Raw genomic sequence first — 27,027 nt, forward strand, 5'->3', positions numbered from 1 at the left:
TTTGAAAATGTACCTAATATTGCCAACAATGATCCCACTTTGTCAGTGTTACATCAGTAAATCAGCGAGCACTGTTAGTGTCATATAAGTAGAGACGGGTAGAGTAGCCTAAAATTGTACTCAAGTAAGAGTAGCATTACTTCAAAAATAATATAACTCAAGTAAAAAATAGTAAAAGCAGTCATCTAAAAAATGTACTCGAGCACAAGTAAAAAAGTATTTGGTGAAAAGAATACTCAAGTAGTGATTAACATTGTGAGTAACTGCTTTCAATCTTTTATCTCAGTGCAAAGTTATCCATATGAAGTGTTGTTACAATACTTTACAATAAGCCATTACATAATCACATTAAGCCAAAGGAAAAAAAACATTGAATTCTGGCGAGAGAAAAAAAAAAAAAAAAAAAATCACAGAACTAAGCATTATTCGTCCAAAGAGCATGAGTGCCCTCTACTGGATAAAATTGTTCGTAGTTTGAATTGTGAATAGTTCCTTCATAGTTGCTATTATGAAATTAAAATGATCATATCTCCGGTGTCCGTGGTCAATCGGTGCCAAATAAAGACTGGGAGAAAGGTTAAAAGCCGCGCTTTCGAGTCATGTTCAGGCCAGCGCTCTATGTCAAATCATTTTTTTTACAGTGCTTTAAAGACGCCACGTGATTGAACAGGCTGGCGTGCTCATAGAACGGCAAGCTTGCGCCTGATTGGTATGATGGACTTGTGATAATTGTTGTGACGTCTCATTGGTGAAATTGGTAGAGCTACTCTTGGCATCACTGGCAAAAAAAAAATCTAATATGAAGAAAAAAGAGGAAAAATGTAATGACACTTGTGTAGCCCAAAGTAGCGGAGTAAGAGTAGCGTTTATTCTTCACAAATCTACTCAAGTAAAACATATGGCTGAGTAAAACTACTCTTAAGTAGATTTTTCTCAAAAAGTTACTCAAGTAAATGTATCAGAGTACATGTAACGTGTTACTAACCACCTCTGCATGTAAGGTTGCATACCAAGTATGCAAAATCACCACACACCATAGTAGGGGTGTGACAAAATATCGAAATGGTGATATATCGTGATACTTTGTATCGCAAAGGTTATCGATATGCTCCTGTCAAGAATCGAGATATCGTTTTAAAAAGGTGTCAATTAAAAAAAAAAGGCTGCCATTGAAGGTGCTCGACGCTCGATCCATTTACACTGGGAACGTTCGTTCATTCAAAACCAGAACATTTACAGTCATTTAGTCCGATTTTCGGGGCATTTACAGGTCACTTGCTTTTCATTTTAGGGCATTAACTGGTCATTTCCTGTACGGTTTGAGTCACTGCCTATTTATTTGGGTGATTACCAGGTCACTTCCTGTTCTGTAACGCAAATTAAACAGCAACTGACCCATAACACACCCCAAAATCAACAGGAAGTAACTGAATACCTTAAATGGCCCAAAATTACTCATTGCCTGGCACTGGCTGCCACTGCCGGCCATAGACATTAAATCCATTTGAACTGTCCCAGTTCAAATAGATTGGACGTCTACAATTGATAAACTCATTCGATTTACAGCAGAAGCTTGTTTTACTATTTATTAGTTTTTTGTAGAATATCCTGGAGTGATTTCCTAACCAATGTATCAAAAATTGTTGTATCGCTATATCGTCAGATCATCGTTATCGTGAGCTTTGTATCGCAAATCGTATCGTATCGTGAGGTACCAAGAGGTTCCCACTCCTACACCTTAGTAAAGGAGCTGATACTGCCTGCAGCAAAAATAAAAAGTGTCCCTTTGTCCAATGACACTGTCATTTTTGTTATATATATATATATATATATATATATGTTAGGGCTGTCAAACGATTAAAATTTTTAATCGAGTTAATTACAGCTTAAAAATTAATTAATAGTAATTAATCGCAATTAATCGCAATTCAAACCATCTATAAAATATGCCATATTTTTCTGTAAATTATATATATATTCTGTAAAATAAATGGTTGGAATGGAAAGATAAGACACAAGATGGATATATACATTCAACATACGGTACACAAGGACTGTAGTGGGCATTTCACTCTACTGTCATTTAAATCTGTCTATGCTGTCCTCACTCCGAAGCGTCTACTTTTTCCAAAGCTAGACAGCTAGTGAACGACGCCTTAATAATTAGACTTCTTCCTTTTTCATCTGATTTATTAATAAAATGGCCTCAAACCATTGTCCTCTTTAGACCGTCGTAAAACTACAAAATAAAAGTACACAAGCATTGCATTAGCAACAACATTAGCTTAGCACGCTATACAGGTTCACTAAACATAAAGAAAAAGCGTCTCATACAAAAAATATAACATTTCGCTTACTAACATAATATGTACTGTTATGTACTTCCCTGATCTAAGTACATGTAAGGCCGAGACTTGAATGGAACAACACTTCTTTATTTAGTGTGCTTCTCAAAAGGCCCCGCAAAGTCAATGTGAATGCGGTGCCAAGGGTCCTGAGGAAAATCCCAAGGATGAAGTGGGGCTGCAGGTGGATTGTTGCGAATCTTCTGGCAAGATGAACAAGTTTTTACCGTCTCTTCGATCTGTTTATCTAATCCTGGCCACCAAAAATAACTTCTCGCCATTTCTTTCATTTTAACAATACCACTGTGACCTGCATGCAGTTGCGCAAGCATTTTAGCACGTAATGACTGTGGCACAATCACTCTCCTCCCCCACAGCAAACAACCCGATTGAACAGAAAGTTCCCATCTCCTATCCAAAAAAGGTTTGAGAGCGGCGTTCTCACACTTGGTTTGTCCTTTAATTACCATGTCCATGACGACTGACAGGTCGGGGTCGTTCCGAGTTGCACGTTTCACTTGCGACGCTGAAATGTTCAACATTTCGGAAATAGAATATGTCCACTGAGGTAGGTTCATGTTTGGTGACAGGAAGCGGCAACCTCGAAAGTCCATCAGCATTGCAATGCAAATCAGATTTACGATACTTGATGTCGTATGAGTGAGCTGATAACAACAAAGCCCACCTCTGAAGACGTGCAGCAGCCAGTGAAGGGATTCCTGCATGAGGTCCCAAAATCGTTGTCAGCGGTCTGTGATCCGGTATCTATCTGCATTTTGACTGGGTGACCCTCTAACTTTGGTGTGACCCAGTAACACCCTGGCTTCCCCTCCACGCTCATTACATGCACGGTGTGCACGTCATTGTCAACTTCGGCAGTAGAGGCACTCTCTACCGCTTTGACATATTTCTTTGTTTTCTTCTTGTCATTCATTTCCTTATCTTTGTCTGTGCTTGTTTTTTTCCGACAGGCACGCTCAACATGACCCTTCTTCCCACAATGATGACAGTTCATTTCTTTGCACCAGCAGGTGGAAGAAAGGTGCCCTGTTTTACCGCACCTAAAACAGGGACCAGCAACATTGCTTTGAGTACTTGCCACTTGGTGTATTCTGCTCGTAATGTTCAGTTGTTGAGCCTCCTTTGAAGCCATTTCCATAGCCACACTTACATCAAAGGCTGTCTTTAATGTCAGTCCACTTTCTGAAAGTAACCTCTTTTGTGTTGCTTCATTTCTCAGTCCACATACCAATCGGTCTCTTAATGTGTCTTCTAAAACCTCACCAAACTCACAATGTTCAGCCAGCTTCCGCAGCGCCGCTACGAACATAGAGACAGATTCCCCCTCTTCCTGATTTCTCCTGTGAAATCGGAATCTCTCTGCTATCACAAGGGGCTTGGGTGAAAAATGTCCATTAAGAGTTTCCACGATTTCCCTGTACGTTTTACTACCAGGTTTATCGGGTTGAAGCAAGTTTCTCAGTAAATTGAAAGTCTTTGGCCCAATAACGCTCAAAAACGTGGGCACCACTTTCTCTTCCGCTATTTCGTTAGCTTCCACGAAATAGCCGAACCGCTCTGTGTACGAGCTCCACTGTTCCACAAGCTCATCAAAAAGACCAACAGAGCCGATAACTCCCGCCATAGCGCCTGGTTATACAGCACCTTCAAGCTCCTTTTGAAAACTCCGCTCGTCCTCCCCACGAATCACGATGCGGAAGCTGAGGTCGGCGCCGTCTGTCCCCAGGAGCACCGCGACCCGCAGTAAACTCCAACAACAGCACGTCCCAGCTGACGCAGGTCCAGACGTCCTCGTCGCCACTTTTGTTATGTACTTCCCTGATCTAAGTACATGTAAGGCCGAGACTTGAATGGAACAACACTTCTTTATTCAGTGTGCTTCTCATCATATATGTCAGAGACATAACAGAGATTCCTTTTTATACTGTAATACCACGCCCACAGGAAGTGCACACTATGGCAACAGCAGTGTGACATAAATATGTCACATGTACATTCTTTACAACAACCATACTTATGGACAAATCTTGTCCAAGGATCATATAAGCACAACATTATCAGCCCGAGACGTCGTGCAGCCATAATGAAGAAAAGAAGAAAATAATAAACCATGTCGCAAAGCGACCACAAGAGTTCGCTGTTTGACAGCACAAAAAGCCTTGCTGTAAAACTTACCAAAAGGCAGAATACTTTCTGAGCGGGACATGTGCGTTAATTACGTCAAATATTTTAACGTGATTAATTAAAAAAATTAATTACCGCGCGTTAACGCGATAAAAATATAATATAAAATATTTGACGCAATTAACGCACATGTCCCGCTCAGACAGTATTCTGCCTTTTGGTAAGTTTTACAGCAAGGCTTTTTGTGCTGCAGCACAACAGCGAACTCTTGTGGTCGCTTTGCGACATGGTTTATTATTTTCTTCTTTTCTTCATTATGGCTGCACGACGTCTCGGGCTGACAATGTTGTGCTTATATGATCCTTGGACAAGATTTGTCTGTAAGTATGGTTGTTGTAAAGAATGTACATATTATGTTAGTAAGCGAAATGTTCTTTTTTTTGTATGAGACGCTTTTTGTTTATGTTTAGTTAACCTGTATAGCGTGCTAAGCTAACGTTGTTGCTAATGCAATGCTTGTGTACTTTTTTTTGTGTAGTTTTATGACGTTCTAAAGAGGACAATGGTTTGAGGCTATTTTATTAATAAATCAGATGAAAAAGGAAGAAGTCTGCTTATTAAGGCGTCGTTCACTAGCTGTCTAGCTTTGGAAAAAGTAGACGCTTCGGAGTGAGGACAGCATAGACAGATTTAAATGACAGTAGAGTGAAATGCCCACTACAGTCCTTATGTACCGTATGTTGAATGTACAGTGGGGAGAACAAGTATTTGATACACTGCCAATGGATTTTCCCATTGGCAGTGTATCAAATACTTGTTCTCCCCACTGTATATATCCATCTTGTGTCTTATCTTTCCATTCCAACAATTTATTTTACAGAATATATATAATTTACAGAAAAATATGGCATATTTTATAGATGGTTTGAATTGCGATTAATTACGATTAATTAATTTTTAAGATGTAATTAACTCGATTAAAATTTTTAATCGTTTGACAGCCCTAATATATATATATATATATATATATATATATATATATATATATATATATATATATATATATATATATATATATATATATATATGTTGCTAATCAATTTGATTTTTTTATTTTTTATTTTTTTATTTATTGATTTATATTTTTCAATATCAAATGGTCAAAAAATGTACCTCGAGTGTATTTTTTACAGTTTTGATGTGACTTTTTTAACTCAGGCAAATTGATGAGCTTTGTCTTTTCTCTTACAAACAAAACACTGTTTATAAAATTATACATTTTTGTAAGTGGATCTACCGGTATATTACTTTTTCCCCTTTAATTTTAAAAAGGACATAATGTTACGCAGAGGTGTAGTACTACCACTACCACTACCACTACCACTACCACTACCACTACTACTACTACTAATTTTATATATATTAATGATACCATTTACAGTGGCGGTAGAGAGTTGGGGGGTGCAAAACGTTTACGTCTACCTTGGGGCAGGGGCGGACTGGGACTAAAAAGCAGCCCTGGACTTTGACTCAGCCCAGCCCACAAGAATCGCTTTACGAAGGGAAACAGACCCCCTAGGGGTGTCTGGGGGCATACCGCCCAACCCCCCAACCCCGGGGAGAATTTTTTTTTTTTTTTTTTTACATTTTATTGTAAAATGCATCAATTTCTTGCACTTTAAGAGAAAATGAAGAAAATATGTCTAGACTGTCACGGTCTGGGTGGCACGGTGGCTTAGTGGTTAGCACATCTGCCTCACAGTTCTGAGATCAAGGGTTCAATCCCGGGCTTCGGCCTTCCTGTGTGGAGTTTGCATGTTCTCCCCGTGCCTGCGTGGGTTTCCTCCGGGAACTCCGGTTTCCTCCCACATCCCAAAAACATGCATGGTAGGCTGATTGAACACTCTAAATTGTCCGTAGGTATGAGTGTGTGCGTGAATGGTTGTATGTCTCCTTGTGCCCTGTGATTGGCTGGCAACCAGTTCAGGGTGTCCCCTGCCTACTGCCCGTAGTTGGCTGGGATAGGCTCCAGCACCTCCGTGACCCTCGTGAGGAAAAGCGGCATGGAAAATGAATGAATAAATGTCACTGTCTGACTTGGGGCGCTCAAAGTACTGCAAGGCTGAACTGGAGTTGGGTTCATTTTCTGTACTAGCTCTATGATAGACCTAAATAAACAAATGAAAGAATGTATTTTTCAAAGCAAGTTTTAAGTATTCGGGCAAATTCCACATTCTGAAACTGTCAATGATTATGATGATGATGACAATAAATTCATTCATTCATGTATCCGATTGATTATAATATATCTCTATATATCTCTGTCTATAAAACAATTTCATTGTTTATGCCATAATTCAGTGGTCTCCAAACTATTCCACATAGGGCCGCAGCGGGCACAGGATTTCATTCCAACAAAACAAGACAACACCTATGCACCAGTCTGGTGTCTTACAAGTGTAATCAGTTGATTGCAGTTAGGTGCTGCTTGTTTTAGCAGAAACTTCATTGGTTAAACTGTCGGTACTCGATCGGTTGAAAGAAAAACCAGGCCCCACAGTGGCCCTTGAGGACCGGTTTGGAGACCCCTGCCATAATTAATCTTGCCATACAAATAATAAATTTCAATGAAAATACAATAAACATTTCAAGACAAATCCTGTATACATAACCTTCATTGGAAAGTATTAACCAGAAAACAAAACGATATATAAATGATTAAAAATATATATCAATTTAACTACCTAAACTGTAAAGTAAAACCATTCATTTTATTAATATTTTGTTATATTTCTTCTGAATTAATATTGCTGCTGCGTGTGCATACGTTGTTTTACAGCTAAAATATTTTTTCTTAGGAGAGTGATAGTAGGACTAGCATATTGTAACTTGACACGATTGCCAACGGGTACATCGACTAGCTGGCACTAACCCTTTAATTGTCATTTATTTCATTTAAAATGTACCTACCTGGTGGATAACAATTGCCAGTATACCGAACAAGTGACCCTCTTCATCCATTTTTACTTGCTCTGCGCTTGTCTGGGGAACTTCCCTCTCGAACTTCCACCAGCTTATCATTACCCCCTCCCTCTTTTTTTCTCTCTCCCTGAACCGGCTGCGCGTCAGAGCGGCTGCCGCTCCCCCTCTCACGCCGGGAGTGGGCTGCTGTTACCCGACGTGGCCGTTGCAGCCAGACTGCTGCTTGCGAAAATATTTGTCAACTTATGACATTTTGATGCTTCGCTCTCCAGTTTCTTTAATTTTTTTCTTCCTAACCTTCTTCGCGCCACCCTTCTCTTTTCTTTTTTTGCCACCACCATCCATATTGTGCATTAACGCTCGTCGCCATTTTGCTTCCACAAGGAACCAATGAAGGCAACTTTGTGCTTCTTTCGTTCTTCTATCAGACTGGCGATGAACAGCCAGGCGCATTGCTGCCACCTGTTGGATTGGATGCGAACTGTAGATAATCAGAGGCAAGGGGGGACAAAAACAGTGATGTATAATGACTGGCGGCCGCCGGCCGTCCAGGGCACCGGCCGTTCTGTGATCCTCCAGAACCCACAGATTACCAGTCCGCCCCTGCCTTGGGGGACGTAACAGAAAATAATGAAGATTGAGAAGCACTGTGGGTTTTAACTGGATAGCAAAGACTTGACCTAATCGGGAAAGTGGTGCCATCTTGTGGCAGTAAGGCAGTGATACTGCTGGTAATCGTGGGTGTCGCTCTTTTCTTCTCTCTCTCTTTCTCTCTCTCTCTCTTGCTTTCTCTTATGTTGGGGTGCTCTCCAACTTGGGACGAGGGAAGGAGTTTGCTGGCTTGCTGGCTGGCTTGCTGGAGCTCTCTCACCCTACTGAATACCGGCACTTTTGACACGAAGGTCGGGACGTCATGGTCGTGTCGGCGCGGAGCTGGCTCGCCAACGAGGGAGGAAAACACTTTATCCTGGTAGGGAGAGAACACCTTTGCCAACTTTTTTCTGTGTAATAACTTTAGTTAAGACGTGAACGGTATTTCTGTGCGCGTAGATGCTGTGGTTGGGAGCGAACACCTGGCTCTTTGTCAAAACTTTCCTGATGTACTCCAGAGGACAGCAGTATTACTACCTTTACAAGATGCTTGGGGTAAACTGTCTCTCACACCCACACACGCTTGAGTCAGCTACCTCATCCATTAATGATTTGTTTTTAATCTTCTAAAATCAGCTTGGAACAATCCTCATCATATTTTTTGTAGTCACTGTTGATGTTGTGGTTCAATGCTCATATTGCCACAGTGTGAAAATTAGTATGATTGTTTGTCTCTGTATCAAGGGCGTAGGTTTGGTCTCAACTAGGGGTGAACGATATCCATTTTTTGAAACTGATATTGATAACGTCCTGCTCCACGAGGCCGATACCGATATGATAACCAATAATAAATATACTGTATAACAGGGGTCATGAATTAAAAATCCTCTGGGTTCGAAATTAAAAAATTACAACAATCTCGGGTCCGGAAATGTTTTTAATGCTTCTTTTTTTTCCAAAAAATACAAACGTATTTTTACGTGGCCATGCCGATAATTACAACATTCAAAAATGTAAATAAAATATGAAAGGTGCATAAAACTAAAAAAAAAGTGCTTTAATTGAATCATTAAATAGCAACATAAGAGCATGTTCATGACTTTTTTTTTTTTTTAAATTGTGGATGCTGACAGGGGGATTTGCTTTATTTTTTGACAGACCTCTTCTTTTTGCTTTCCATCAACAAAGTTTCAGCAACTACATTCACACAATCTTTGACAATCGGTGCGTCACTGAAAGACTTTTTGTTTTGACCCAATATCCACGCTAATCTGAGGGAGAATTCATTTGCGCGTTGCTGTGCAGTGAATAAATGAACCATGAGCCTTGAGGTGCGATCATATTGAGCCCATAATTCCACTATTTTTTGAGAACGGATGGCAGAGTTCATAGGGAAACTTTGCAAAAAAAAGCTGCGTGCTTCATCTCATAGTGCCTTTTCAAATTGCTGCTTTTTACAAGCGCTACCGTCTCTGAATGAGTCTCAGACGAGGCATAGCGGTCTTGTGCTGTCGCCAGGTAAAATGAACAAAAATGTGTTGGTCCACTCCTCCTTAAACACTCTGTTTTCTGCATCAATCTTGCGTAGTTTTGAGCACGCCATTTGCCGTACCTTTTCGCCTCTTCCTCCAACTTCATTCGGCTCAGTTTTTGGCTGTCACTTCGCGGAGTCTGGAATGCGAGTGTGAGACCTGCTGTTTTAAAAAATAACTTTCAAATGCTTCACTCCCATTGGCTGGCTCACGCGCGCCACTGCTAAGGTTTTTGTTTGTTGCGCGCCTCCACTCTGCAAACCCGCAGAAAAAAAAAGATTTTTTTTGTTGCAACGTGTATTAGTCCGGACAGCTTGAGATCCGGTCCAGACGGCTTGGGGGTCCGGAACCGGACTGAGGTCCGCGGTTGCGTGACCTCTGCTGTATAATTTTTAAATGTATATTCACCTGAGTTTTTGAACACCTGAAGGTAAAAAATACTAGTGCATTCAGCATAATTCAGCATAGATTTGCCTTTGACCTAACCAGATTTTTCAATTCAATTCAATTCAATTCAATTCAATTGGAGGGTCTTAAGGATAGGGGATACCCAGGACTTGAACTGTATCTATTCATCTTTGTTGCTTCATTTCTAATTGTGTATCATATTGCCTCTGTAAAGCCCTTTGAGACCTCTGTTGTGATTGAGGGCTATACAAATTGAATTGAATTGAATTGAATTGAATTCTCCTGAACAATGAGCACTGAACTAAAACAAACATACACCCAAGAGGTATTGTGCTTTATCAGCAGATAAAACATATGGTGCAACAGGAGAGGAGACTGTGGTTGTCTTGGTCCAGGGGTGGCCAACCCTGGTCCTCGAGAGCTGCAATCCAGCTTGTTTTCCATGTCTCCCTCCTCCAACACACCTGAATCAAATTATCAGGATTGTTATCGGGCAACTGCAGAGCTTGCTGATGAGCTGATCATTTCATTCAGGTGTGTTAAAGGAGGCTCCTCACACAGATTAATGTTATGCTAACTCTGATGAAGGCTGGACTTTCAGTAGCAAAATTAGTGGTGTGTTTTCCCACCGCCACAACATTGGCATCTTTTTAAATTACTTACAGTGGCTGCTGCTAGCTGAAAACAAATTCTAATATCCCTCCTCTTCGAAAGGGGCAGAGGAGGCGGCATGTTGTCGACATATTTCTGTCGGAGCTGTGTGAGCAAGCGTGTGTGTTAGGGATGGGTCATGTCATCAGCCAATCAAACGTGGGTTTGAGGGGGAAAAAAATGGACCGGCGCATTCAGCAAGTGAAACATGCTGAACACAATGAAAATAATTCACTTAAAAATGGTAGTGTAGCAGATGATGTTGTTGAGTCTCGATAGCTCGTTTAGTAAAGTTCGTCTTGCCGTGTCCGGCTGCTCGTATCTCTCGTGACTCTGTTAACTCAGCCGGAACGCGCACGGCTAAAAAGTTCCCTCCAGGAACACAACATGCCCCACACAAGTTCCCTAGGTGAATTCTGTTACGAGGTAGTGGTCACTACAGTAGGGTCAATTCTATACTTACAGCATATGGGAAAGCAATCTAAATTACCTGTATAGCTGAACTCATTATATAATTCATATAAGGTTGCTTAAAGGTTGGTGGGGACAATTTGAGCATCCTGAGAAGTTGGTAGTGTTATGTCCCTACCGTCCCTATGCAAATTTACGCCCTTGCTCTGTATGTATCCTGTGACTGCCTGGCTACCAGTCAGGTATGCAGTCTGGCTTTCACGTAAACCTTTTTGCACCATGGACTGGTGTGAAGTGGGCCTTTTTTTCACAGACCGGCAATGTGTGACAGATAAATACAGTACAGAACAGAACATTAAGTGCAGGAAAAATTGAACTCACCAGACGCTGAATCAACCTTTTTTAATAGCGGCCTCTCCTAAAACTTGACGGCAAATATCCAAATTTGAAGGCACCATAACTTCTTCTACAATCAATGAAATGTGCCTTGGCTTTAGCCTTACCTTTCACCACGAGGTATGATGCTCTTAGTGCATTCGCTTTGTTGATGTGGTGCCCCTCACTAATTGTTTCTGTCCTTCGTGCTTGCGCTTTTTTGTTAAAAAATTTCAAAGGCTTATCCATTATTCCAGGGTGCTTAGTCTCTATGTGACGAAGCAGCTTTAAAAGCTTCATTGCTTCGTTTGCTAATTTTGGCCACATATTATGCAGAGTGGACTTGGCGTAGGCACCTCTGTTGACTTGTCAGCCTGGCCAGGGAGCCTTTTCCCCGTAAAAAGCTGTCCAAAGGCATTTTTCAGTCATCTTCGCTAGCGTGTGGGCTTATTATTTCTGGGAACAAATCTGATGCGCCTATGTCATACATCATTATCAAGGACAAGCGCACAAAGAGGTAAGAAAATACATATTGGCTTCAATTGATTTCTACGACGACATCCTATCCAGTTTTATTATTATATCTATTGACTAATCCAAGCAAAACGATTAGAAGTACCCCTTCCGACATTGCTGAGGTGTGCTGTGTGCCGTTACTGCTTACATTGATGCTGGGCTGCTACTGAACACCTCAGTAATGGCAGCCACCACTAGAGGCGACGTCCACGTATCTCTACTCGGACTAGTCAATAGAGTACGTAGGCAGATTGGTGTTTCAAGAGGCACAGGCCAGAATGCGGTTTGCAATAAATTATTTATTAATTCTGGAGCATATGCGCCACAAACCGTGCCTGGTACACCAGACTCACCGCTGTTCCAGCTATTGAGTCTGGCCACCATTCAGTGGATACAATTTCCAGGGCGGCGCAAGCCACAGCAAACAGACAGCGGAGTGGACCAATCAGCGACGGGCAGACGTGACGTTAGTAAAACGACGAGGGCAGGACGAGGGACTTGCGCGCGGAAGTAAACATACGAGGAGAGCGGAGTTTATTCAACATGTCTAGCGCGAGACAGACTGTTGTCAATGACTCATGTCGATGTGTTTTTGGTCATTTAAAACTGATTTTACCGTGGATTGGAACACTCGGTTCTCCTGTTCACCATCTGTGTTGTTGTGGAGACGACTTCCGACGCGCAAGAGTGACGTTGCTCGTTAAGAACACGTCACGCAAATAAACGAATCTGATTTGTTGATTGATTTTATACCTGCTCGAGAGACCGTTAATGGGCTGTTTCCCAGACTTTTCTCTCAGTGTTTGAAAAATACAGGGAGAACAGTCTGGCCGTGCCAGGCAATCACAAACCAGGACCACTCCATGGTCTGGTGGTTGGGGACCACTGACGTAAAGTATGCTTGGATAGATTGCACCTGCGCGCAAACTTGAATCAGATAAGTCTCGTAGAAAAATTAATGGATGTGTGGAAGCCTATACATATTGTATTGCCTGAACACACAGCAGTTTTCATGCCAGGCCAGTAGTAGGCAAGGTCGCTTTATAAAGAAAAACTGCAAGCATGTAGGATTGAGATCTTTTGATACTACTTTACTTAATTTCATAGAGTGACTTTGGGAAAAATTGATGTGGAATTTCCTTCTTTCCATCCTTCAATCCATTTTCTTCAAATTTGACACCAATTACAACCTCCAAAAACATGTGACCCTCCACCAACATTGAGCCACAGTTCCGTTTTAGGCCCAAGTCTATGTGTTTACCCCCAAATGTCCTCAAATTCTGCTTTAATACTCTTACACTCTACTCTAAACTTAGATGTGAATATTGTCAAATAAAAACTACTTTAAAAAATGTATATCTATATTTGAATAGATGTTTGAAAACAAACCATTCTAAATGATTAATATAGTACAGTTAGTAGATTTAATTCAGTGATTTCTTTGCAGACCATGAGAGGGAGCCCGCGTACCAACAGTGGTATTCGTACCACACTTTAACAATTAGCTGTTTTATACCACTTATTCTTATAGACAAGCTTCCTGAGCGAAATATGGGTGGTGCTATCTTGGAAAGTGTCTGCTCCGAACGTCCGGTTTAGAAAAAACATCATTAGTTGCGGTTGAAGTAAACAGTGTGTTGACAAAGTTAAAACTCTAAAATCAAGCTCGAGGAACCCACAGAATCTCCAAAAATGGATTCGGCACGACGTAGATGAGACGTAGATGAGATTGCATGATTTTTCTTATCACTTCATTGATCAGTCATGGACAAAATTACAACAACCTGTCAGCCTGTGTTTAGGTGAGGTATAAATTGCTACGCCGGCCACTTGAATGAACAAATTGACATGAAATTGGAAATTATATTATTTGCCGAATGCAGAAGGGCTGACACGGACTTGTTGTTACAAGGAAATGCTACAAGATATGTACATATAAACAACAATAGAATGTTATTCTTTTTTATTGCAGATATTGATCGCAATAAAACATTTGGACAACATGATTCCATTTCTTGTTTTATTTAAAACGATCGGTGCATGTGCAAAACAGGTTAATAAATCACAATTTATAACATTATTAGAAAAAAATAACATATGAATCATGTGATATCAGACAGCAGAGCTCTGGAGCGGTTTGAGAGCCTCGCCAAACTTTGACCCAAAATTACGCAGACACTCGGCGCCCTCCCGATGGGCTTTCTCCCACTGTCCTCTGTCCTCTGCAGTTAAAAAGCTGGTCGTGTGACCTCGGGATCGAGCTGACGGTCCGGCGCGAGGCGAGCCACCGTCTGACCCAGCTGGCCGCCCCCGGGTTATTGTAGTAAATAATATTAAAAATCACCATAATTACAATCATCATCACAATAACAATATCAAAGCAACAAGTTATTTCATGCGCCAGATTTTAGCTTTAGTATTTTTTGAGCACCGGACACATGAAAATGTAGGGATAAGAAGAATACACCTTCCATAGCACAGCGGCAACATAGCTGCAAAAGCACCCGGTCTTTTTGGTGACATGAGCTTGATTCCACATCTGCATTCATAAACATGTCCTCCCCTGTCGTGATGATGGCAGATGGATGCGGTATTTCCAAATGGTCTTTTTTAGGGGTTTTGATGAGTAATGTTACCCCAGCTCCGCTGTTGTTTTGGATAGAGAAATTCTAAAACGGAAGTTGCTAGCAGACATAAGGAAGTAAAGTGGAAGTACCTCGGAAACTTTAGCGAGCTGTGAGTGAACTGGAGCCTATAAAAGTGGTACTGGTCACCAGCCAATCATGACAAATACAACTAAACAGCCAGCCATTCACACTCACATTCACAACTAGGGACAATTTAGAGTCTGTAATGAACCCTAACATGCATGCTTTTGGAATGTTGGAGGAAGCTGATGCGAGCGTGCCTGCAGTAAACCTACACAAATAATAGGAGTACAAGCTAGCGCCACAAAAGACCGAAATTTAGGAAACTGAGGTGGCTGTGCTAACCACGGTAGCTTAAAGACATTCATTGGTTGGTTGTTATTTATACAAATATTTATTGGGTTGTGAAAATATTCATCTGATTATTTTGAGCGTTTGTTCTAATGACAATGTTGTATGGAGAGGACTGCCTGGAAGAGTTACATGGATGTAGCTCAACTTTCTAAAGCCAACAGTGGGTTGAACTAGTAAAAATAAAATATACAACAATGCATCTGGAAATAGTCAAGTAGTTCATCTAACATTTGTTAATTGAAAATGAATAGAGCTCTTGACAAAGTAGGCTACGTGCGAGTGACTCACTGTAGCGATCCCTGATAGAAAGAGCCTAATGCCACAGCAACAAAAATGCGCATAATACTAATTTTAAAAAGGTGACAGAGCCCACACGTGACAAGGACAAAATCTTCAAATGTGGTCTTTCTGCCTTAAAAGTCATGAGTGTACTGTACAGAAGTGGTATGTGCACTCTGTATAGGCACTCCACCTAAAACAGTGGTTCTTGACCTTGCTAGAGGTACTGAACCCCACAAGTTTAAATTGTGGATTCACCGAACCCTTTGGAATTGGATAATAAAGCATTTTTTTTTCCAAATTCAAAACTGATATATCTAAGTTAGCAAGCTAATAATTTAGCAAATTCCCGTCCAGAATTTTCTCATTTTGACACCATGTTTAATAAACAGGTCAAAATTTGAGACCACACTCCCTTTGGTCTGTTGTATTCCCTCATACCAAGTGCGAGTCAACTTTCCACTGAGCAAACCAGGTCCTCCTCCCATCAGATTGAGGTTTAGCAGTTAAAATAAATGGATAAAGCCTGTAAATTGGGAGCAAACCAGTCCAAAACCTGGTCTAAAAAGCCACTGTGCCTAGATTTAAAGTGCCTATGACAGCAAAAAGCATGTTTTTTTTCATATTTTACGTGGTATTTTATGCTCATGAATGAAATGGACATCTTGGATGTGTGTGGAAGCGATCGGTATATTTATTTAGTTTTTTGAATCCTGCGCCATGAAAATGAGTCTCGAGTTGAGAAAAGAGGGCGGTGTGATGTGTACGGTAGAAGGAGTCCTCTAACTCAGGGGTTCCCAACCTATTCCACTAAGGCACACTGTGGGTGCAGGATTTCATTCTTACCAAACAAGATGACAACACTTTTTCCCCAATCTGGTGTTTTACAAGTGCAATCAGTTGATTGCAGTCAGGTGTGGCTTGTTTTAGCAGAAGCCTCATTGGTTCAACTGTCTCTGCTGGATCGGCTGGAACAAAAACCAGGACCCACAGTGTGCCTTGAGGACTGGGTTGAAAACCCCTGCTCTAACTATCCAGCCGTACTGTTGTATGAGAAGGACTAAGGATTCAGCTGATTTTGCGGATTAATTCATTTACTTCTTGCATCACGCCAGCCAAACGGCTGCAGAAAAATTTTGCTGCATCAGGGAGAGGCGTGAGCCTTTTTGGGGTTTCAAAAGGTTCCCTTTCACTGGTGGATATTGGCCAAAACAAGCCCTACTATTGTGGGACCATTGAACTTACGAGGAAGTGAGTAAACATCGTGTTTTGTATTATGCCAAATACTTGGATCATTTTAATACGTAGGTGGCTTGCATTTTGTGGCTGACATGCTCCATCTCCACTCTGCCGATGACACCGGCGGCTTGTCGCACATCCCCCCGCCGGGAGAGCACTATACTCGGTTTATTGCCCTCTTCATGTGCCTTGTATTCCGTCAAATTTCCCACCTGATCAGAAATTGCAACTGTGTGTTAAAAATAGCCGCGAATACAGCGATTACAATACAATACAATGGAGTAATTTTGCTATGCTGTACTGAATAAATGCATTTTTATTATTTCATATTCCATTTAGCACAAGATTGTTATTTGTCATGATCATACCATTCATTTAGCAATTGGGAAAAATACTTCGATAAAAAGAATATCCTTTAAAAATATTGAAGTAGAGAGACTGAAACAATGACATTTTGCGGCTCTCTTTGTCACATTTTCCTCATTATGAATAATTCTCCCTCAATGGGCTACATACTAAATCAGATGAAGCCATTCTCCCGCTGATGTCATCCATCTGTTAGGGACGCTAGAGCCCTATAATAGTAGGCGTGGCTAGACGGCGGATTAAAACACTAATTTCCCGTCATCTGGGCTTTGCCAAATTGTTGTATATAGTCGCATCGTCTCAAAATATGATTTTAATTCACATAATAATGCTATTTAAGACTTTTTTTATCCTGTCGTACGCACTTTAACCAGCGTACAAAAACAGGGCTCTGAGTTTCTTTCCCTTCGCGAAGCCCCTTAGACCTACTCACCAAACCCCTGTGGTTCGATCGAGCCCAGGTTAAAAACCACTGACCTAAAATATAACATTATACCTGTATCATTCTCTATACACTGCTGCTTGTGTAGCTATCAGAGGTGGGTAGAGTGGCCAAAAGTTTTACTCAAGAGTAGCGTTACTTCAAAATAATATTACTGAAGTAAAAGTTGTCTTCCAAAAAATGTGCTCATGTACAAGTAAAAAAATGTATCTGGTGAAAAGAATGAGTAATGAGTAACATTGTGAGAAATTGCTTATGATGTTTATTTATTTATTTTTTTAACGAGAGTTTTTTTTTTTTTTTTTCTCTGCACAAGGTTATCTATTTGAACTGTTATCATTATTCTGTACTATAACCTATTGCACAACCACATTTTGCCAAAGAAATACAACAACAAAAATAAATCATTGCATTACTTATATTTTTAAAATGTCCTAACAGTATAGGTATAACCCCCATGAGCCATTCCCAGGACTCCCAAATCAACCCCACGAAAAATTCCTATCTGCCCTTCACTGACACTGTGAAGGAAATAATTATGCTTTTAACATGAAGACCACAGTTAGTATTGGTGGTATTTGTGGAAGAATAGTCCCTAGAATGATCATAACAGTCACTAAATTCAGCGATAATATACATAAGTTTACAAAATGAAGACACTTTGCTGTTCTTGCTTTTTTTGCTGACAAATGTGTTCATCGAATTAAAAATAGCACATAGGCTACTTTATGTTTTATTCTGACTTCATAAAGGCCATCAAGGAGATTGAGAAGCTCTGAACAGGACATACTGTACGTACTTTGACAAATTGCACTGTTGGTTCCTCCATGAAGTTTGCAGGTCGGGAAACAACAAATAAGTTCTGAGCAACTACCTCTGGTACTTATTTGAAAACCCTCTCCAAAAATGTTAGTTTTGTATACTGGAAATGGCTACGTGTGCCACACACATACCTGTTGTAATACCAGATTGACCTGACATAGGCTGCATGGTTCCAAAAGGAACGAAAAATGTATGTTAACTGTTAGTTGAGTAACATAATGTAACATGGTGCAAATTCTTTCATTTTTATCGCATATTAATGTACAAAAGTAGAACAGAATAGGATGCTGCGCTTATTCAGAAAGAGCACGTTTTTAGCTTTTTCACTTCCAATTCGCTATTTTCCTGTTTCTCGTTACAATCATGAGTGTTGCTAGGCTGAAGTCGGCACGTGCCGGTATGATATTCTGATGGTATGATAAGCTTACGTCAAAATATCACAGTTTCATGGTATCACGGTATTGCAATTACAGTTCTAAAATGTGTTGCTTAGAGCTATCTGGGTTTTAAAAAAAAAAAAAAAGTTTTTTTCATTGAACTGGATTTTCATTTTTCAAAACATATCAGCAATCTGGAACAGAAGTTGTTGAAAAAAAAAAATCTAAATGAAATTAAAATAAATACAGTCCTTTTGGTGAGCCTAAACCCACAGCCACAGCTCAATATATTGCCATCAGAACAAAAAGTATTATTTTCCATAAAAAGCACGTGTGTATGACTCGTATCATGTTTACATTGTATACACACTCTCTCTCTCAACACAGTTGCCAGAGCGAAAAAAAAAACAAAAACACATTTTCCCACCGCTAGACACACTAAACACGCTGGAGTTAACTTTTGTTGCCGGCGGGAAACGTTCGTGACAGTGTTTACTAACCTTTAATTTTGTATAAATGCGAAATCATATTGGAGGTATTGCCTCCTCGGCAGCCACCCTCCGCAAACATGTTTTACATGTCGGTTGGCCCTCGTCCTCTAAGCCGCGGCCGTCTGTAATTTTTCTGTCGGCAAAGTATTCCCATACCAGGGATTTCCTTTTCTTTGATGGGGGGGGGGGGGGGGGGGGGGGAGTTCAGGAGTTTCACCTCCTCCAGTTATCTTGTAGCACAGCTCACTCACTGACACTGAGCAACAACCGGTGGGGGAGGGTTTGGTCTTGGAGCTGCAAGCGAGGGATTTCTCCCGGCATTTTTGGCTAATACCATAAGGACGTTATGATGGAAAATTTTTGCGGTTTTGAAACCTTGACGTTTTCATACCATGGTATACCTTGAAACTGGTAATTGGAACATGCCTATACATTACATGTAAGAATTTGGTTTGACATGATTCAAGCAGATTGTGGATGAAAAATTACATGAATAAAACCCACATCCAAAGGATAAGTACTCAAGATGATCCCTTAAAAACCTCCAATAATTTAGTGTCGCTGACTTTTATTTAAAGCAACGGAAAGTTCAGAAATTTGTGCCTATTTTTGGTATGTGTACATCCCGCATAAGATTTAAGGCGATACTCAGTTTCAGTTTGAACAAGAGGGTTTGTAAATTTTAATCTCATCACAGATCAAACCGGGATAGTTTTCTGAATAACCCAGTTTGGAATGATAACAAATTCAAGATGAGGGAGCTGAGTTGAAATGTCACATCTGTACATGATAGTTTTTCTGTCAGCACACTCCTTAATGCAGAGAATTTTGCTTATCTATCTGGTTACGACTGCTGTGAGTGCACACTTGTTGCCTGACACACTACTCATAAGTTTAGTGCACATTCACATATCTGCAGTGTGATTTGTGGTGGTGGGTTGTGTGTCATGCTTGCAACTCTAATGAGCCCAAGTATGTGTGTGCATCCTCTTTGCATTTGTGTGTGCATTGCGAACCAAAGGAGCAGTCAAGAGTGTCAAGCTTGGGCACACAAGCACACACACTGAGGTAGGAATTTGATGCTTTTAGTGCCATGTGAGCTTGAGTGTAATTGTTGTCACAAGTCCATGACAGTGTGTCTTTGGGTTTTTGATGTACGCGACAACGACGCACCACTAGCATTGTCAGATCAGGTCAGGTCAAATGGTTGAAGTGTATTTGTCTAGTTGATGTAGTTTAAGCTCACTTTATGTTCCACATGACGGATGTTAGCATCTCATTCTTTTTATGTTTTGACTTCAAAGACATTTTTCACTTTCACATGTGCTAGAATCTTGAGCGTTTTTTGTTATTTCAGCATAGGCGTGCAGCCATCAGTAGTCTCCCTGTGGTACACTTAGTAAAGAAAATATCATATCTTTTATGGTCTGACAGAGGAAGAACAAAAATAATAACTCAAAAATAAAACAAAAATCAAAGCAGGATTTTATGTGGAAGATGAACAAATAAGATATGGCAGCAAGCAGCATGCATGAGCTATTCATGTGCAGCCTGACCGGTGGGGAGTACGATGCTAAGAGGGGCAAGCGCAGGCATGCTGCTGGCTTTGACTGAATGCCTTGTCAGGGTGCTCAAGTCTGTGTGTGTGCACAAATGATTCACAAAAGATTCCGTGCGCCATGGCTACTAAAGACGTTGAGAACTTTTAAATCACCTTATCCAGTTAACCTTTATGATGTGCAAGAGATCTGATATCCTTTAAGGTTGAACCCTCATCTGATTTCTTGCTCTTATTATGAGAGGTATTCAAAGAAAAAAGTTCCCATCCCGCAGAAGTAAGGTCAGGATCATCTTTTAATCCAAGCTGTTCATTCTCTTCTTGCTTGCTTCTCTGAACTTTATACCTGCATGAGCTCTATCAGTCGTTTGGTCATCTGGCAGCTCTAATAAGAAGTGACAGCACCAGCAGAGTGCTCAGAGGCTGCTGAGAATGCCCATAAACGTGCAGGCTAACTCGAAAGTGATGCCAAAGCACAACCATGGGTTGGCATCAAACAGCCCTAATTACTGATCAGTGGCTGGTTGTGTGGGGCCACATTACACAGTTGACATCTTTCACGTGCCACTTGAAGTAAACAGCATAGTTTTCACTACGGTCAGGTGATGTGATCCACTGCCTCAAAGAATTCATCCCGCACAGGCTCTAAACTATCCATTGTGTCTGTGTGATATCTGTCTGTATTCACTGTGCATAAACCTGCATTACTGTGTGTGTTTTGTTTTCCTCCAGCTTGGATTGTGCATCAGCAGGGCCTCTGCAGCCGTGCTGAACTTGAACTGCAGCTTGGTGCTCTTGCCCATGTGCCGATCTCTGCTTACTTTTGTTCGAGGAACACACATGGTAGGAAACGTCTTATGGGATTACTCAACAGTTAGGTTCGGGTTCAGAAGTCTTGACCTTTTGCCTAAATTCTCCCAGCACAATACGTAATTCAGTTGCTGTCCTGTACAGTGGGGCAAATAAGTATTTAGTCAACCACTAATTGTGCAAGTTCTCCCACTTGAAAATATTAGAGAGGCCTGTAATTGTCAACCATGAGAGACAGAATGTGGAAAAAAAATTAGAAAATCACATTGTTTGATTTTTAAAGAATTTATTTGCAACTCATGGTGGAAAATAAGTATTTGGTCAATACCAAAAGTTCATCTCAATACTTTGTTATGTACCCTTTGTTGGCTTCACAAGCTTTTCACACACTGTTGCTGGTATTTTGGCCCATTCCTCCATGCAGATCTCCTCTAGTGCAGTGATGTTTTGGGGCTGTTGTTGGGCAACATGGACTTTCAACCTTCTCCACAGATTTTCTATGGGTTTGAGATCTGGAGACTGGCTAGGCCACTCCAGGACCTTAAAATGCTTCTTACGAAGCCACTCCTTTGTTGCCCTGGCTGTGTGTTTGAGATCATTGTCATGCTGAAAGACCTAGCCATCTCATCTTCAATGCCTTTGCTGATGGAAGGAAATTTTCACTCAAAATCTCTCGATACATGGCCCCATTTATTCTTTCCTTTACACATATCAGTCGTCCTGGTCCCTTTGCAGAAAAACAGCCCCAAAGCATGATGTTTCCACCCCCATGCTTCACAGTGGGTATGGTGCAATTCAGTATTCTTTTTCCTCCAAACACGAGAACCTGTGTTTTTACCAAAAAGTTCTATTTTAGTTTCATCTGACCATAACACATTCTCCCAGTCCTCTTCTGGATCATCCAAATGCTCTCTAGCGAACCGCAGACTTGCCTGGATGTGTACTTTCTTCAGCAGGGGGACACGGCAGATATATTGGACTGTGCCAGTGATTTCAGTGGCACTGGCAGTGCAGGATTTGAGTCCCTGGCGGCGCATTGTGTTACTGATAGTAGCCTTTGTTACTGTGGTCCCAGCTCTCTGTAGGTCATCCACTAGGTCCCTCCGTGTGGCTCCCCGTTTTTGTTATCATTTTGCCGCCACGGGGTGAGGAGGGAGTTGAAAGTCAGTGTTGCCCAACGACAGCCCCAAAACATCACTGCTCTAGAGGAGATTTGCATGGAGCAATGGGCCAAAATACCAGCAACAGTGTGTGAAGAGTTACAGAAAACGTTTGGCCTCCGTTATTGCCAACAAAAGGTACATAACCAATTATTGAGATGAACTTTTGGTATTGACCAAATACTTATTTTCCACCATGATTTGCAAATAAATTCTTTAAAAATCAAACAATGTGATTTTCTGAGTTTTTTTTCCCCCATTCTGTCTCTCATGGTTGAGGTTTGCCCATGTTGACAATTACAGGCCTCTCTAATATTTTCAAGTGGGAGAACTTGCACAATTAGTGGTTGACTAAATACTTATTTGCCCCACTGTATATGCAGGGCTATCTTTGAAGGCACAGGTAGTCCCCGGGTTACGATGTTCCCGACTTATGTGATTTTGACTTTACGATGTTGTCTTTACGATGGAGTCTTTTTTATTTATTTATTTTTTTTAAATGTTGACTTTGGTTTTGTGATGCATGCTATTATTTTGACGCAGGAAACATAGAGCATGTAGTACTTCCACATGGGAGTAAGAGCACGTGTACTCACGAAGAAGAATGTATTTGAGCACACGAAGAAGAGCGCACACACGAGAAAGATCGCACTTGCTTCCACGAAGAAGTCGCACACCCCAGTAAGAGAGGGAAAAAATTACAGCTTCAAGCATGCGCGCACATTTGTTGCTTGTGAAGCATCCACAGAGGCAACACCTGTATAGAACATCTCTTATACTGTTTATTTTGTATTTTCAATTATGGTCAAATACTTGGAGCGGGTTTATGTGATTTTTTTTTTTTGATGATGTACGGACGCTAACGGATAAATGCTTATTTTTTGTGAGAATTGTTATTGATGTATCAGCGGCTAGTTATAAACCCAAATTTGAATTGCTGTTATTGAAGATGAAACTGATTTAATTTCATTTTTATTTTAGTTTCATTCTGCAAGTGTTGATGTCATGAGCAGCTGAATAATGTCAGCAAACCACGACGTCAGACATCGTCATTTCGGTGCTTAGCTCGCTGTCTAGCTAGGACTTAGCTCCAACATCTTGGTGAGGATGGTACAATGACGTACAACACAAGTTTTTGGATAGTTATTTTGAATTTAAAGGTTTAATTCGGACTTGCGCGGAAATTCTGGTTTTGTGGCCAGCGTAGGAGTGGAACTCGTTCGTAACCTGGGGACTACCTATACTTTGTATGCAATGAAATCATTATGTGTAAAAATGTAAATGAAACATAATACAATGATTTGAAAATCTGTTTCAACCAGTGTTGTTAATCTTACTGAAAAAAAGTAATTAATTATAGTTACAAATTACTTCTCCCAAAAAGTAATTGCGTTAGTAACTCAATTGCCTGAATGTAAGAGTAATTAGTTACTTGGCAAAGTAATTGGTGATAATTACTTTTTTTTTTCCCCTCAAAAAAAAAAAAAAAAAAAAAAAAAAACATTGGCCACACTATGTGAAGTTTTTTGTGAAGGTTTTTGGTACAATTGGCCCGAGCCCAATTCTTTACCCTAATTTACCCTTTACCCTGAATCAACTGTAAAAAGTTGTTAAAATTGCTCCCATTATTGCATTTGTTCCCTTCTCTCTACTTTCGACATATGAAAGTTTTAAAACTGTTTCATCATTTAAAGATAGATTCAAGTCAAGATTTTGCCGATTTAGAAGTATTTATATAAAAAGATTTAAAAAAGATAAAATGTTACTTAGGTTCGCTAGGAAGGTTCTCTACAACAGAGCCGTCCTAAAAAGTCTACTGCTTTAAGATGGCGACTGTCTACTAACGCATTTAGTGCCATGCAGTGTTGTTAATTTTACTTTTAAAAAGTAATTAATTACAGTTACAAATTACTTCTCCCAAAAAGTAATTGCGTTAGTAACTCAGTTACCTGAATGTAAGAGTAATTAGTTACTTGGCAAAGTAACTAGTGATATGTTTTTTTCTTTCTCAAAAAAAAAAACACACACACACAGGTCACACAATGTGAAGCTTAAAGTGTTTGGGGGACAATTGGCCCTAGCCCAATTCTTTACCCTCCACTTAACTAGACACAAGGGTATTGCGATAACTAGCTAGTAACCTTTGCTATGTGTGAAAGTCATTTAAAGTTGTGAATCAATCGTTAAAGTTGTTAAAATTTCTCCCGTTATTGCATTAGTTCCCTTCTGTCTACTTTAAACATGTGTAAGTTTTAAAACGGTTTCATCATTTAAAGATAGATTTAAGTTAAGATTTTGCCGACTTAGGAGCATTTTAGATTTTAAAAAATTACTTAGGTTCGCTAGGAAGGATCTCTACATCAGGGCCTTCCTGAGAGGTCTACTGCTTTAAGATGGCGGCTGTTTACAAACGCATGTAGTCCTTAAAACATGTTGGCAGTGCAGCAGTGTCTGTCAAATGCATCTAGTTCTATAATATGATATCTACCGTGTCATATGGGCGTAGTTTGTCGGCTATGGCTGCAGTCAGGTATTATTGGAGCCACCTAGCATCGCGGTTGCAACGGCGTCTTCCCCACTCCTGCTCTGCTCTCGTCCCCGTGAGTCCGTTTCTCTCAGACTTTTTTTTATTCAACCAACTTAGTAACGCATAGTAACGCACGCCTTTGCCGCCTCAGTAACGGTAACGGCGTTGCCAAGATGAGAAAAGTAATTAATTAGATTACTCATTACTGAAAAAAATAACGCCGTTAGTAACGCCGTTATATTGTAACGCCGTTATTAACAACACTGGTTTCAACCCATATTCAATTTAATACACTACAAATAGAACATAATTATTGTTCAACCTGGGAAATGTTCATGTTGTTTTGCAATCATTCTTTCATTTAACTTGATACCACACATGTACTCTCTTGATTGTTTTTATATTTGAAGTACTGATGGTTGCACTGTGTTACGCTAATTGGTAAATCTATTTTCAGGCTCTTGGACAGACATTATTGCAGTGAAATACTTTGATTGGAAAATGCTAAGGCTTCTGATTCAACTGGAAAGCCTAGTAGTAGCGTGCTATCCTCCAGTCTTTTTTACTTACTGTTGAAACATTCGTAAACTTCTGAAATCCTTTCACACACTCAATGTGAAAATCTAACATAGGATACTGAAATTTGAATATCTATATGTTGTGCTTAAGAGTGTTGCAATGGTGCGTGAGAACATTTAATGTGGGTATGAGAGACAAGTGGGTACTTAAGCGTTACATTTACTCGAGTAACTTTTTGAGAAAAATGTACTTCTAAGAGTAGTTTTACTAAGCCATACTTTATAATTTTACTTGAGTAGATTTGTGAAGAAGAACCGCTACTCTTTCCGCTACTTTGGGTGACACTTGTCGTTACATTTTTCCTCTTTATTCTACATACAGGAATTAGATTTTACTTTTTCTTCTTTGCCAGACACGCCAACAGCGGCTCAACCAGTTTCACCAATGAGACATCCCAATAATAATCACACGACCCCATTATACCAATCAAACTCAAGCTTGCCGTTTTATGATCATGGCGGACTGTTCAATCACGTGATGTCTTTAAAGCACTGTAAAAACTTAAGTATTTGACATAGAGCACCGCGGTTAACGTCAGTCGAAAGCCCAGCTTTTAATCTCTTTCTCAGTTTTTATTTGGCACCGATTGACCACGGAAAACCGGAGATATGATCCTTTTAGGAAATATGTTTTCTCCACCAGAGACACTCATGCTCTTTGGACAAATAATAGTTAATTTCTGTTGATTTTTTCTTTTGCCGAATTCAGTGTTTTTCTTTTTTTGTATTTCTTTGGCTTAAGTACTGATGTAGTATGTTATAATACAGCATAATAGTAACAATTCATATAGAGCTGAGAAATGAAGTACAGTACCATTGTTAAAAAAAAAAAATGTTACTCACTAATTGAGTGTTCTTTTCACAAATTACTCTTTTTAACCTGTACTTAAGTATATTTTTTGGATGACTGCATGTACTTTTACTTGAGTAATATTATTTTGAAGTAACGCTACTTTTACTTGAGTAAAATGTTTGGCTACTCTACCCACCTCTGATGAGTGCATTTCAGTAGTAGGTTGAATGAGACTGATAAATCGTGTGTGTGTGTGTGTAAAAGCATTTCAGTCGTATGCATGAAATCTTTTGAGTAGAGTGTGTTTCAGAGTGGTTTAGTAGTGTGAGGTGTAATCATGAATGATATCTCTGACAGCCCATGGTCACTTATCCTCAGTGCTGTCTTTCATTTGCCTCCCACTCAAGTTATCAAGCAGAAAGACCCGGCGACTACTAGACAAGAGCAAGACATTCCATGTGGCTTGTGGGGTTGCCATCTGCGTCTTCTCTGGTAAATATACTGAAAACAAAAGATTAGAACTCAAAGTGTGCGTTGCGTGCATGTGATTGCGCGCACGCATTTGTGTGAATCGCTAACTGGATGCATGCTAGATCAGCAATATTTCATTAACAGCTGCACGTCCCT

General features: G+C 40.2%; 1 protein-coding gene across 9 annotated transcripts in view; it reads left to right on the forward strand.

The window, feature by feature from the left end:
* The first annotated feature begins 8,203 nt into the window (after window positions 1-8,203).
* LOC130917559 (NADPH oxidase 4) overlaps window positions 8,204-27,027 on the forward strand; it is a 49,938-nt gene continuing 31,114 nt past the window's right edge. Inside the window, exons 1-4 of one of the 9 annotated variants that reach the window (XM_057839106.1) lie at window positions 8,204-8,442; window positions 8,523-8,618; window positions 21,265-21,375; window positions 26,808-26,892. In XM_057839106.1, coding sequence (XP_057695089.1) covers window positions 8,386-8,442; window positions 8,523-8,618; window positions 21,265-21,375; window positions 26,808-26,892 — 349 coding nt within the window. In that variant the 5' untranslated portion in view covers window positions 8,204-8,385. The other 8 variants (XM_057839111.1, XM_057839113.1, XM_057839107.1 and 5 more) reach the window with 8 other exon arrangements.

This window comes from Corythoichthys intestinalis, chromosome 6, assembly GCF_030265065.1.
Source record: "Corythoichthys intestinalis isolate RoL2023-P3 chromosome 6, ASM3026506v1, whole genome shotgun sequence".
Lineage (NCBI taxonomy): Eukaryota > Metazoa > Chordata > Actinopteri > Syngnathiformes > Syngnathidae > Corythoichthys > Corythoichthys intestinalis.